General features: G+C 48.0%; 1 protein-coding gene across 5 annotated transcripts in view; it reads right to left on the minus strand.

Annotated features, from left to right (window-relative positions):
• Vps13b (vacuolar protein sorting 13 homolog B) overlaps positions 1-13145 on the minus strand; it is a 568282-nt gene that overhangs the window by 1846 nt on the left and 553291 nt on the right. For all 5 annotated transcript variants that reach the window (XM_076555926.1, XM_042264499.2, XM_042264498.2 and 2 more), the window contains 4 exons: positions 12332-12502; positions 6149-6325; positions 4103-4205; positions 3221-3470 (listed from right to left, as the gene is read on the minus strand). In XM_076555926.1, coding sequence (XP_076412041.1) covers positions 3221-3470; positions 4103-4205; positions 6149-6325; positions 12332-12502 — 701 coding nt within the window. The remainder of the gene's footprint in view (positions 1-3220; positions 3471-4102; positions 4206-6148; positions 6326-12331; positions 12503-13145) is intronic.

Below are 13145 nucleotides of genomic sequence, written 5' to 3' on the forward strand. Positions count from 1 at the left end.
AATCAGTATGCAACCCAGCATCCCGGAGTAAGAGTTGCCCCAGTTCCCAGAGCTGCCACAGCTTGTCAGAAGGCAGGGAAGAGAACCTCATTCATACCAGTGGCTTTGGGCAGAACATTTTTAAAAAACAAAACCTCCTACCTTTTTGAACTGTAACATTTTCTGTTTTTATAAATACTAGGATTTAAAGCCAGAAAAAAAAAAAAAAAAACAGAACTGGGCAGAGGAAGGGGAAATTTTTATGGCAAAAAGGGAGGATGCAAACTACATTTATAGTTCATAAAAGTCTGGCTCATCTTCAGTGGAACTTAAGAACTGAGATAGATAAACTACCTAAGTTCTTAAGTGAGACAGTCTGAGGAAGCACCCATCAAAGGCAGTGGGGACTATAAATTCTTCCCACCCTGAAGTCCCACAGCTATCTATCTAGTGCACAGATCAAGCTGAGGAGGGAATTGGCAGAGCCGGCCACTGGTCTGTAGAAGTCCGCAGCCACTAACCTTGTAGTGTTGTGACCTACTGAATACTGGCAAGGCCATTCTGGAAGAATTAGGAACCTTTACATAGAGGTGTTTTAGTTCTCAGAGTTGCGGTAATGTAAAGAATTTAAACAGGGCCCAGAAAAAAAAGTAGCTAAAAGCATAAAAAGTTGTAAAAAGCTACAGAAAGCAGACAGTAGAAGGGCCTGCTAGAGGTGTAAGTTAAGGCTTGTGTTAGAGTTTGGGTCGTATAGTTTTCAGCCTGAGAAAGAAAAGCCTTTAAGATTCACTGACAGATGAAAGCTGTGCACCACTAGGCAAAGGCCAGAGTTCTGATGATATCATTTGATGGGGCCAGAATTCAGCTGGAGAGCTTTGAATATACAAAAAGGCTTAATTGCTCCTGAACAGCAGCAGGAAAGCCCGTGTTGTGAAAGGAACCTGGCCAAGGAATAAATTGACCTCCTGACTCATTTTGAGCCTCTCATAGGGGATTTTAATAATGTGCCAGGCATATTAAGCAATTATCCCTAAAAAAATGACTGCATTTAACCAAGAAAAGCAATGCTGATTTAAAAAAAAAAATCCAAAACTTGCCATATTTGAATATACTCAGTGATGTCATCTACAAATTAATTCCTTCCAGAATTCAAAGGAGTTCTGTTTCTAGCCTCTAAGGTGAGGGGCACTTTATAGAGCTGGAAATACTGCTCTTGGTTTTCACAGCAGGAGGCTTTGGATTGGGACTGCGTTAGGTTCTGCTTTGAGCAGGACAGCTGCAGAAGACAGTCCAACCAGTGCCTCCCACGACTCTTCGCCTACTGAGACAGTTTTCCAGCTCTCAGTGCAGGGTCTCTAAATGTCCTGCGGCTTCAGTCTTCACTGGGGAGGGTCAGGTCACGGACACAAGAAGGGAGTAGTTAAAACGAGCTGAAGGTAAGGGTAGGACAAAGCTGTACTGAGAAAGCCCAGTGGGGTCTACTCTGCACAGTACCAGAGAGAGGTGTGAACTACTCTCTGCACAGTACCAGAGAGAGGTGTGAACTACTCTCTGCACAGTACCAGAGAGAGGTGTGAACTACTCTCTGCACAGTACCAGAGAGAGGTGTGAACTACTCTCTGCACAGTACCAGAGAGAGGTGTGAACTACTCTGCACAGTACCAGACAGGTGTGAACTACTCTCTGCACAGTACCAGACAGAGGTGTGAACTACTCTGCACAGTACCAGACAGGTGTGAACTACTCTCTGCACAGTACCAGAGAGAGGTGTGAACTACTCTCTGCACAGTACCAGACAGGTGTGAACTACTCTCTGCACAGTACCAGAGAGAGGTGTGAACTACTCTCTGCACAGTACCAGAGAGAGGTGTGAACTACTCTCTGCACAATACCAGACAGGTGTGAACTACTCTCTGCACAGTACCAGACAGGTGTGAACTACTCTGCACAGTACCAGAGAGAGGTGTGAACTACTCTCTGCACAGTACCAGAGAGAGGTGTGAACTACTCTGCACAGTACCAGAGAGAGGTGTGTGTGTGTGTGTGAACTGGGTGCTGTTTATTGAATGGCTGTCTTGAAGGACTGCTTTGTGTTTCTGCCTCTAACTGCCATTCCTTTATCCCTGGACACTAGCAGGTTTTGATGCTTCCATCTCTTAGCTTGTTGAGTTCATCACCTCAACCTTCACAGCTTCCAACATGCCGATTGGTGTTACCAGGTCTCAGCAGCACCCCCCCCCCCATCCTCAAACAGAAGTGCAAAGGAGGATGAGAATTAGGTATCAGTAAAAGATGAATCACATAGCTGAAGATCTAAAGTATTTCTATGCCAACTAAGAAAAATACTGGTCACAGATATTTCTTGGGGTTTGGAGGTTTCTCCAGGACTAAGGACTTGAAGACAATGCTACTGTCCTTTGCCAAATTCTGTAGCCAGATCACTGCTGCTATAATTATTGTCAACTGGATCAGAAGATTTCTGGCAGATCTAATAAAGTCAGCCTGGACATCCGACCCCTGTTTATTCCCAGAAAGTCATCAACTGAAAGCTGCAGTGTAGTCTTGGTGCCAAGCCCCAGCTTAAAGCCTGACTGATTACAGTCCAAGAAACAGGAGAGATCTTAGGAGATGTTGTGGTTGGCTGCTTTCCATCTGCTCAGATAATTCTACCCAAATAATGTGAGGGAGACAAGATCCTGTATCGGGAAGAATCATGAAAGAAGGAACTGGGCAGGTCCTGCTGGGGGTAGTTCTGTAACCTTGATTGTCAGTCTTCAGTGCCCAGTAAGGACCACCCTATCTCATATGGGAAAATAAATTAAAAAAAAACAACTCATTAATTAGGATGTATGGCTCAGGCCATCACCTGGGAGGCAGACAGGAAGAGAGCAGTGTCCCAGTGGGTGCATCTGCTTAATGTAGGCTGGATTGTAGGAGGCCAGAACCACTCTGCTCAGGCTGGGCTTCTGAATCCTGGTCTTCTGGATGCTCTACCTGAGCGTCCATTCTATGTAAACACTGCCAGGATCCAGTAGCTAGCACATCTAGGGTACTGTTCCTCTTCACTTTAGGGTTCACACACACAGGTGGGTGGGGCCTTCCTAGTCCCTTCTGCAATACCGACCTTGTCTCCTTTACAATCCTTCCTGTCTCTCCTGGTCTAGATGCCTAAGCACCAGTGATGATGCTACATTTCAACTCCCGAGAGCTAGCCCCAGTCATCCTGGTTTGGGAACTGTACCTCCACATCACAGGCTACTCTTGGTTGCTTGAGCTGCACAGTGAGCAGGTTGTTTTGCTTGGTGTCCTGTGCACAGTCGATCTCCGTGATGGGGAAGGCCTGTTGCTGTGTGTCCTCGCTGATGCTTACGACAAAGAGCACTTCAGATGTCAAGAGCAAGCACCCTTCGTGCTCCTGGCCTGAGCCCCTCACCAGGACTACATCCAGGGCCATGTGGACTTCTGGTCTACCCAGAGACTGAAGCATTTTCCTGTTTAAAAGGAAGGAAGTGGTCAGGAGCCATCCTGAAAAGCAGTCACAACAGCTTTCACTGTCTGTCAGTGATTGGGGCATGTCCCCTCAAAAACCAAGCCCTTCCCAAGGGCAGAGTGGACTGTTAACTTTAGCTTAATATTACAGTATTTCTGTATTTGCTACAGCTGGCTAAAAAAAATAGTGTCAATTCTTAAGTTGATTCTGGTCAGCAGAGCCTGGCTCCTGGAGAAGAGATTTTCTTATGCTTCATTTAGCTATTTTCTTCCTATCAGAAATGACACCCCCAATTAGAACTCTGGTTCCACAGGGAATTTTGATCCTTGTTGCAGGCCCAGACTTAATGGTGTGTATCCTTAAGAGATCCAAGTAGAGAAGATAATTTTGTCACCTTGTGTTGCCCAGGCTGGCCTTGAACTGACAATCCTGCCTTAGCATCTTATGCGCTATTGTGGTTCTACCACAGCCAGCCTGTGGAGCAGAGTTCTCTCTCCAGCTTCCCTCTAGGAAGAACAGCCTTTCCCTAAAACGATGCTGTCGAAACCAGCTGGTCCTTTGGTCTCCAGTAGCAAGAGAGCAAACCAAGGTGCAGTGTGAATGTAAACGGAGTGAGGGGTTCAAGAATTTTACCAGACATATTTGACGTGGCTGTTTGGAGCTTGGTCAGCATGAAGATCTCTTGGTTGGTACCGTTGTTTGGGAAGCTGAGAAAGTCCGGCTCCATGTAAAATACCTGTGGTGTGAGAGGCAAAGGAGCTGTACTGATTTTCTGGAAAACAGTTCTCTGCTATAGTGATGTTATCTTATAGCTATCCATAAAATGTTACAGATTCAAGATAAGTCACATCTCTGGAAATAAGTTTATAGATAACCATTAAACCACTGCTTTCACAGGGGTTACCGAAGACCATCAGAAAACACAGGTATTTACATTACGATTCATAACAGTAGCAAAATTACAGTTAGGAAGCAGCAACAAAAATAATTTTATGGTTGGGATCACCACAACATGAGGAACTGTATTATAGGGTCACAGCATTAGGAAGGTTGAGAACCACTGACTTAGAGGAAGCATGATGCTAAGAGAAAACTGGTCATCAACGGTATCTTACATGTCATTTAAGACTTACATGTTTTAAAAGTCACTGTTACTTGGCTTTGCTGCTTAATACAGTATTTCTATACCTGTTATGACTGGCCGAAAACAACAAAACCAAAAGCACATACAAAGGCACACGGTTTGCCCAGATAGAGTATTTAAATTTAAATGACTTAATCCAGCTGTTAAACAAGATTCTGTATACATTTATGAGTGCTCTTGGGGCCTCTGGTTTATTACATGCTTTCACTGGTGCCAGGACCAAATGAGGGCACCCAGCAGCAGCCACATAAGCCTCCAAAGAGACTCCAGAACCAAAGATGGTACAGCGTGTGTGCTTTCGGAGGGCTTGTAAATGTTTATAAACGAGGCATAGTCATTAGACTAAGAGTTAGTGGTTTGTAAAACCTTCAGTGTGGTCATAAAAGTTTTACAAGAGTGATGGAAACCAAAAAGGCCATGTGAAGCTCTGCTCTGAGACGCTCTTACATAAGTTCCTAAGCCTGGGAAACATGTAAGAGACAATGGCATTTTAAACCCCAGCAGCTTATGAAGTACGAGTTGTTACCCCACTTGGGTTTGGAGCAAAAAGAACACTTTTTCTTAATAAGTAAGGGAGAGTTGAACCTCTTCCACCTCTGAGCTGTAGCAATTTGTACGGTCAGTTTCCCTGTGAGTGACCTGCTGCCCACAGGGGATTGGAGTGGAGAGCGGAGCAGAAGCATGGCTGCCAGTGTGGCTCTCAAAGGGTGCTCTGGATAGTGTGTGTGATGAGGCTGTCTTGTCAGAACTCAGGTACAGGTTTCCTGCAGTGAAATGTGTCCTGACTGTCTGGCCAGATGCAGACACAGAATATGCTGTCTGACAAGTGGGTGGCACCTCCTATGGCCTGAAATGCCAGCTCATTTGCCAGTTGCATGGCCAAAGGATGCCATCAAGTTTAAGTAAAAAGGTAATTCTAGTCACATGTTTACTGCAAGGTACTTTAACGTGTTCTGCCAAGAGGTGCTTCCTTTCCACACCATCCATTATGCACTTGTACACGGCACATTTGGGGAGATGGCCTGGCCCTCTGCCCCAGGCCTCCCAGCGTCTGCTCGGGGCAAGGCATTTTAGCTGCACACCATGTGCCTCTGCTCTCATTGGCCAGGAGACTCAACTGGAAAAATGCAGATGACTCCCAAAGATGGGTGTGCATGCCCTCTCCTGCTCTCCATAGTCAACAGGCACAGATGTCTTCCTGACTTAAGACCTGTTTGTCCCAATTTATCATGTGAAAAGTAATCTGTTGCCATACTGTTGGAAACTTCTAACTGGTTACTTTTTATTAAAATCTGTTAAGTGTACTGTAAAAAAAAAAAGTGGGGGGGGGATGAAATATTTGAAATTACTCACTGATGTTACTAATTGGCAGTAGTCATACTCTGTAAATAAACATTAGGATACAAAAAGATAGCTACTACTTTCCATTTTATTCCTCATCCCTTGCTCATGTGAAAGGCTAGATTCAGAGGACCTGAGTAGGAATGTGCACTAGTCATAAGATCTCAGTTGGGGATCTCCTTTAACCTACTCACCATAGCCAGTCTGCGACACAAGCTCTGCAGCGCCCCCAATGGGCTTGGTGAATACCCCCATGATTCCTTTCCCCACACCCGAGATGACACCCTTGGCCTTATGTCCTGCGGAAGCCTGGGTCTCGGATGTTTTCTGGAAGTTCTGCATTGGCTGATCAACTATACCAGCAATAGCACCTGAAATGACAAAAGGTTTCGAGTGAGGACAGAGGCTTAAAATCTTCAGATTATGAAAAACCTCAATCTGGAACTCGGTTTAATCTGGACTGAAAATGAATCCCTGCCCTCATTATAATGTTTTATTCACCAATAATCTATATTAAAGAACATTTACACTAGATGTTTTCTTCATCAAAACAATGCTTAGCTTGGGTTTGGTTCATAAGTCAGGATCTAGAAACTTGAGACTTCTGGAGTGTTATCTGTGGTAGTACTTTCTCATCGGGACCACCAGCCCACAAATAATGACACAAAGACTTATTAATTATAAAAGCTTGCCCTTAGCTTAGGCTTGTTCCTAACTAGTTCTTATACTTAACTCATCTTTTAATCTACCTTCTTCCACCTGACTCGTTACCTCATCTCCTTACAGACCATCCTGCTTCCTCGTTGTCTGGCTGGCAACTACGCCTTTCTTTTTCCCAGAGTTCTCTCTCTGCCCATAAGTCCCGCCTATATTCTCCTGCCTAGCTATTGGCTGTTCAGCTTTTTATTACACCAATCATAGCAATACTTCTTCATATAGTGTACAGATATCCCACAACAGTTACCCATGTGCCTTTCTGCAGAAAGAACACATTTTTGGGAGAAAGCATTGCCTCGAGAGCCTGCAGAGCCCAATAAACTTAACTGGAAGGTGATCAGCCCCTTTCTGTGCCCTCATTTTTGTGTGTGGGTAGGGAGAGGTGCCTCTGGAGGCACAGGGAGGTGTCAGGTGTTCTCTCTGGTGCTCTCTGCCTGAGGTTTCGGCTAGGCTGGTTGCCCAGTGAGGGCCCAGGATCTACCTGCTCTGTTGCTGGGGTTATAGTTATGTAGTTATGCCCTGCTCCTTCACATAAGTGCTGGGAATTTCAGCTCAGGTCCTCAGGATTTCACGGCCACCACTCTTAATCACTGGCCCCTCTCTCCCTTGCCTTAAAACAATGATTTTGTATTAATTCAATATTATCATTTAATATTTACTTAGGAAAAGTAGTCATCGGCAGATGATTTCTGTTATAGCCCGTCTATTGAGTGCTCATGAACTGAGCACTGTACAAAGGACTCCACCCGATGAGGTCATTCAATAACCATCATCCCATGAGTAAGGCAAACAGACACAGAGAAGTTAAGGGATCTTCCCAAGGTCACAAACTGCTGAGTGGTTGGGCCTTGATCTGAGTCCAAGGAGTTTGGGCTATTTGCTCACCCAGTTTATCAAAAGGCTCTTCTCTCCTTTTCCATATTGAAAAAACTACATTCTTTCTCACTTTAGCTGAGGTTTGGTTACACTCTTGACTTTGGAATAGCTATTAAAACACTACTTGCTTCACAAATTGCTGTACAGCTTTACCTTTGCAGCCCCCATTTTTTTTTTTAAACTGAGCTTGAAGGTGGTTACAAATGAAAGGCATCCCTCCGCCACTCATTTTTAGATCCTCTAACTTTAGGGGTCAGTGATAAGGTCAGGAAGGGCCTCATGGGTCCTGACTTTTCATGATGTAGTAAAGGGCTCCTTATCTCAGGAGAGGTTGCTTTATAATTCCTGACAGCTCTTTGCCTTCAGCTCCAGCCTGGCAGGAGTACCACAAAAATTTCCACAGTCCCTTGGTGGAAATTTTAGTACATGTCGAATCCCATTATTCCAAATGCCACCAATTCAACATCTCTTGGGTAAAAGGAGACTTCCAGGTCTCGGTTAATGACCTAATTTCAAGCGGTGTTCCACTGAGCAAAATCCACTGAAAGAGAAGACTAGACTAGTTCCTTCAGGTCATATCCAAGGGGACTGTTCTTCACAGGTTCCAGGCCTTTAGGTTTTAACAGACATTTAAGTTTAGGCATTGACAGAGGTGACAGCCTAGAGTAATGCCACCCAAACCTAAGGAAATGATGGACCGAGAAGAGACGACAGCTGCCCATTGGTCCAGCTTGTCTTGGCTCCTAGGACAGAGCAGCGCTCCTGTAGGGCCCTAGGTAGCTGGTGCTGTCAGTTAAAGCATCAGATGTTCTCTGCTCTCTATAAGACCAGGGGGCCACAGTGACATGGTGGGGGTGGGGCAGGGGCCTGGAGTCTTTGCTTTGACACAGGTTTGTAAGAGTGTTTCTTGTAGCCCGGCCTGACTTCTAAGTCACTACAGAGGCAAGGATGGCTTTGACTTCCTGATCCTTATGCCTCTACCTATTAACTAGGATAAATAACTGCAAATCCATCACAAATTGTTGCTAATGTTCTAGGTGAAAGTGCCCTTTCCCAGTGTGGCATTCGTTATAATTACTGACTCTGCATTGGGGGTTGGTGTTTGCCTCCTTTAGGGTCTTCCCCCATTTCCCTTTCATGTGCCAGACTAACCTGGGCAAGGCATGTGCCCTTTACAGCTGATACTGTCCACATGGGTGCTCACTTCTGCCTCCTTACGTGGAAACAGGTGCCTCAGGGAGACTCCCTTTTGTCTCAGACCCCAGTTGCAGTGGCTTTGATGGATACACACTACTGGAACAGCCAGAAGAGCTCAGCTCCAGGACCAAGTGTTAGATCCCGCCAGTTAGTCAAGGAGTGCCAGGTCACTTGTCTGCAGTGCAGCCCCAGACTCTGCAAGCATCAGCCACTCTTCCTTGTAGCCCAGGGTCCATCATGGAGCTCACCCACCACCAGATGCCAAGGACCCCTATTTTGTGCTCGTGATGTGGAGAACAGGCTCTTTAGACAGGAACAGGCAGCCCGCAGTTTGTAACTCTAGCTGGCGGGAAGCAGCTGCTTGGGGAGGCTTTAGGAGGCGTCTTTGTAGGGAGGATCCAGCCAAGTCCCACACCCGGTAAGTTATTGACTGTCCTATTCCCAACTGCTCTAAGGCTTTAGGTAGTGGAAACTGATCTCAAGAGTCGTCTGTTGGCAACCAGCCTGTGGAGTGGGTGGCCACATGGAGAGTGCTGTAATGTGATGAAGTGAGTGGAGGAGGGAGGAGTGCGTGGGAGGGGCACCCATGGACTCAGTGCTGGGCCTCAGGGAACGGGAACAGCCTTTTCTGTACCCTGAGCTGTAGGAGGCCTGTCCTGAAGGAGCAAGGAACTATTCGCCGAGTGCTTCCTTCTCTCCTGTGACTTGCTCCAGGGATCAGTGAGGACATTTATTACTAGTCTATTTTGATGGCGGCTTTACACACAATGCAATCTGTTGTTGTTCACAACAGGAGTGTAGGCCTAAGCTAGGACACAATGCTGCTGGGACCTGCAAGAGACCACATAGTGCGCTGCCATTCCAGCCTGGGGCCAGCTTTCCTCCTCAGAACCGACAGCAGACTAGGACGCAGTTAAACTGGAATCTGTCACTCGGCAAGTCCCAACTAACTGAAAATGGAACTGCTGGTAGCAGGTCCGATGTCCAGGGGTCTCCTTAAGGGGACCTCCTCTGTTGCTCTGGCTCGCCTGTCTTGTGGGGATTCTGAAAGGCACGACTGCATCAGTCAGTTAGGCAGCAGGACCCTCGGTGGGTGGGGGAGCCAGGGCTTGGGGGACCCGGAACTGAACAGTGACACAGAGGTGGTCAGCTTTTCCTGGCCAGGCTCCAGGGCACAGAAGCATGGGTGGCAGGTGGGCGAGTGAGTGAATTTGGTACATGTGAGCAAAGCCAGCGCCAATTCTGCAGGGCCACCCGTTCCCAAAGGTAAAGCTCGGGCAGAACCCCGTGAGCCTCAAAGACTTGGAGCCACATGGCCTGAAGTAGCTACAGACATCCTTGGACTTTCAAGTGCTTTATGGCACTCCAGTGTCCCCAAGAAGGCAGGAAAGGGGCACGTTTAGTGGCAATGCATTTTTCCTACCCTGGGACTCTCAGCTGTTCTTTCTACTGTCCTGATTGGTTCTAACTGGGAGCCCTGAGAGGAGGTGACTGGGGAGAAAGGAAGGTCCCTGCTGAGTTAACACCAAGGCTGTTAAGGCAGGATGGCATGTGTGAAGGGACTTTGTTACCCTAAAATGCTCTGTCACTGTATCTCAGTAACTGAGTCTTACAGAAAGAACATCTGAGCAGCTGGAGTTCCAGTCCCCACTGGGTCTTCAATTACAGAACAACAGCTCCAACCTGTGCACAGCTCTGCCTGTCACATGGCAATTTCAACACTCTGGGGGTCAGTCTGCCACGGTGACACCGAGGCTTGTTCCTGTCCTCCTAGCACACAGCTGAGCCTGGACCATGCACTGCAGGGCAGCTTGTACACTCTGAGACATGGACAGGCCCTTGGACCCTGGAGGACAGGAAGTCACTCCACCAAGCTGCGGCCACTCACCATAAACTCAGGAGTCCAGAGACGTCTGCAGCCCTGGGGGAGGGGCTCCAGTCTGGACTGGTGGTAGGGTGGACACGCGAGTCATCCTCAGATGCAGACAGCACATGAGTCCACTGCCATTCCCAGCGTGGCAGAGACTCTGAACACAGCAGAGCTTTCTGCCAGAGGGCAAACTTGAACAGGGGAAGCTGGACAGAGGCAGCTTCCTTGTGGGAAGAGTAGAGAATCCCAGGACCAGAAGGAGTCACGACCAGGATGGAGACAGCCTTTGACGGCCAGCTCAGATCTCTTGGGCAGGTGGGAGAACACTCATGACCAAAGCAAAGGGTGATTCTTAGCTTAAAACAACCCCAAGTCCCCAAATAACCACCCTGAGGCCCCCAAGATGACCTTACTGTCATTCCCTCTGGACAGAGTGACTTCATCTGACAGACTTCCCCAAGAACATTCCTGTAGTTGCTCAAAGGCTGTTCTGAAGTCAGGACAGTAGTCACAATTCCTTGGTTGTAGAACACCAGTTCATGTCTGCCCCGGAAGTGCCCTGTGGCCCCTGCCTGTTCACTATTTCTTATAACTGCACTAATCAGCTCCAGTTTACAAACAAGTCCAGGATTAAAGACGTTAAACCTTTGCTTAAGGTCACTAAGAAAGGACCTGGATAACCTAGCCTGGAGTCCAGGGCCCTGAGGGACACAGTTCTGTCCACTGTGCCCCCCCAACCCCCAGGAGTCTTGGATTGCAGAATCAGTCGAGGAGGCTGCAGATTTACCCACACTCATCACAGGTCACTGGCTCCCCCTTTCCACAGGGTATCAAATGACAGCACCCCACGCCACAAACTGTTGCTGCTTCCATAACCTCTAGTAACTTAACCTGTGCTTGTAACGTTTTACCGCTTCCTCCCACAGCCTCAGCGCGCGCGCGGTGCTGCTGCAGGGGGAGCAGCTGAGTGGAGATCAGGAGAAAGGCGGGAGGAAGCTTTCAGCCTCATCTCTTCCACCCTGTGCTCTGCACCTCATGGTCGCTTTGATCTCCACACACTGCATACTCCCTCAGATGTGTGGGAGGCAGGGGGCCAAGCAGTCCAGTTTTAAATTCCTTTGCAAGCGAATAAACAAAGAACACCCTTGAAAATCCCACCCTGCACATTTCCAGCTCTGGAGCTTCCTTTTTATAGATTTTTCCAAAGCAACTTATTTCCAAACACTTGATACTTTGAAATACCCACAGCAATCTTCACCTCTAACTATACTATCTGGCTGCTTGGCAAACAATGGCTGCTTTGAGATGGGCCGATCTGAAATAAAGAAACCGAAGGGAAGCTGGTTCCTCCCCAGTTTCGTGGCATGTGCACACTGCTCAGGCAGCCATGGTGGTGGGGGTGATGCTGTGGTTGATGGCTCCTCACTTCCGAAAGTGCTCAGGGCTGTCCTGTGCAGCTACCCTCGGCTTTGCAGCCCTCCCGCCAAGCCCATGTTCCCCAGACAGTCCTGAGATAGCCCTGTTCAGGAGCACAACTCTGTGGAACTGGTCCTGTCTCAGTGCTCCACGGATAACTGCAGATGTCGCCGCAAGTGTCTGATCCTGTCTGAGCTCAGCTCTGCCTGTGAAAGGTCATGAACTTCACAACCACTCCCATGGAGAAGGCATTGTGGCCATTCTGAGCTGAGTCAGACGGACAGCAGCCCTCGTCCCTTACCGAGCAGGCTGATGCCCAGCCTGGACAGGCCCTGCCGCAGCCCCTCGCCCAGGCTCTCCGGCAGCTGCCGCCGCCACTCCTCCTGGCGGTTGTAATGCTCCTCGTCCAGCGAAAGCCGGTCCATATTCCGGGCCAGACTGGTGGCCAAGTTGGTGATGGACGTCAGGGTACCTGAGGGTACAAGAGCATGCGCTGATTTCCTCGTCACAGACACGGTGGGCTCGAGGAGGTAGCCTTGGAGGTGTGTCGGTGGGGGGAGGAGGCAGAGGAGGAGGAGGAGGAGGCGGCACACCGGCAGACTTGGGTCTCCCCTTGGTATGCCCGGTGGGGAGGGACACTCTTCTCTCCCAGCCTTTAGAGGCAGGAGATGAACCAGTTGCACATGGGGGTGCCGGCACTCCCCAGTGGGGCACAGGAACCAGCGCTAAGCAGCTGAGAGTTTTACACCCTTCCTTCTGAAGTCCTCCATGGGGTCTGGTTCTAAAGGGTTAAAATTTACCTGCTCTGGTGTGTGTGTACATTAGTGAGGATTGAACCTCGGCCTTGCTTATTCTACTACTGACCACATCCCCAGCCTACCTGCCTTCCTGAGCTCAGAAAGGTTACATGTGTGCTGCTTAGTTTTAGATAGATTGCCAAGAAATGTTCCCACTTTAGGACTCAAATTATTATTGTCTTTTTATGAATTCAGTCTTCTCCCTTCTCCCTTTGTTCTCTTATGCAAGCTAGATTGGCTCTGAACTTGGGATCTTCCTCAGCAAGCATGACCACACCTGGCCATGACTTCCATCTTAAAAAAGGGAGACATTAAACC

Source organism: Peromyscus maniculatus, chromosome 20, assembly GCF_049852395.1.
Source record: "Peromyscus maniculatus bairdii isolate BWxNUB_F1_BW_parent chromosome 20, HU_Pman_BW_mat_3.1, whole genome shotgun sequence".
Classification (NCBI taxonomy): domain Eukaryota; kingdom Metazoa; phylum Chordata; class Mammalia; order Rodentia; family Cricetidae; genus Peromyscus; species Peromyscus maniculatus.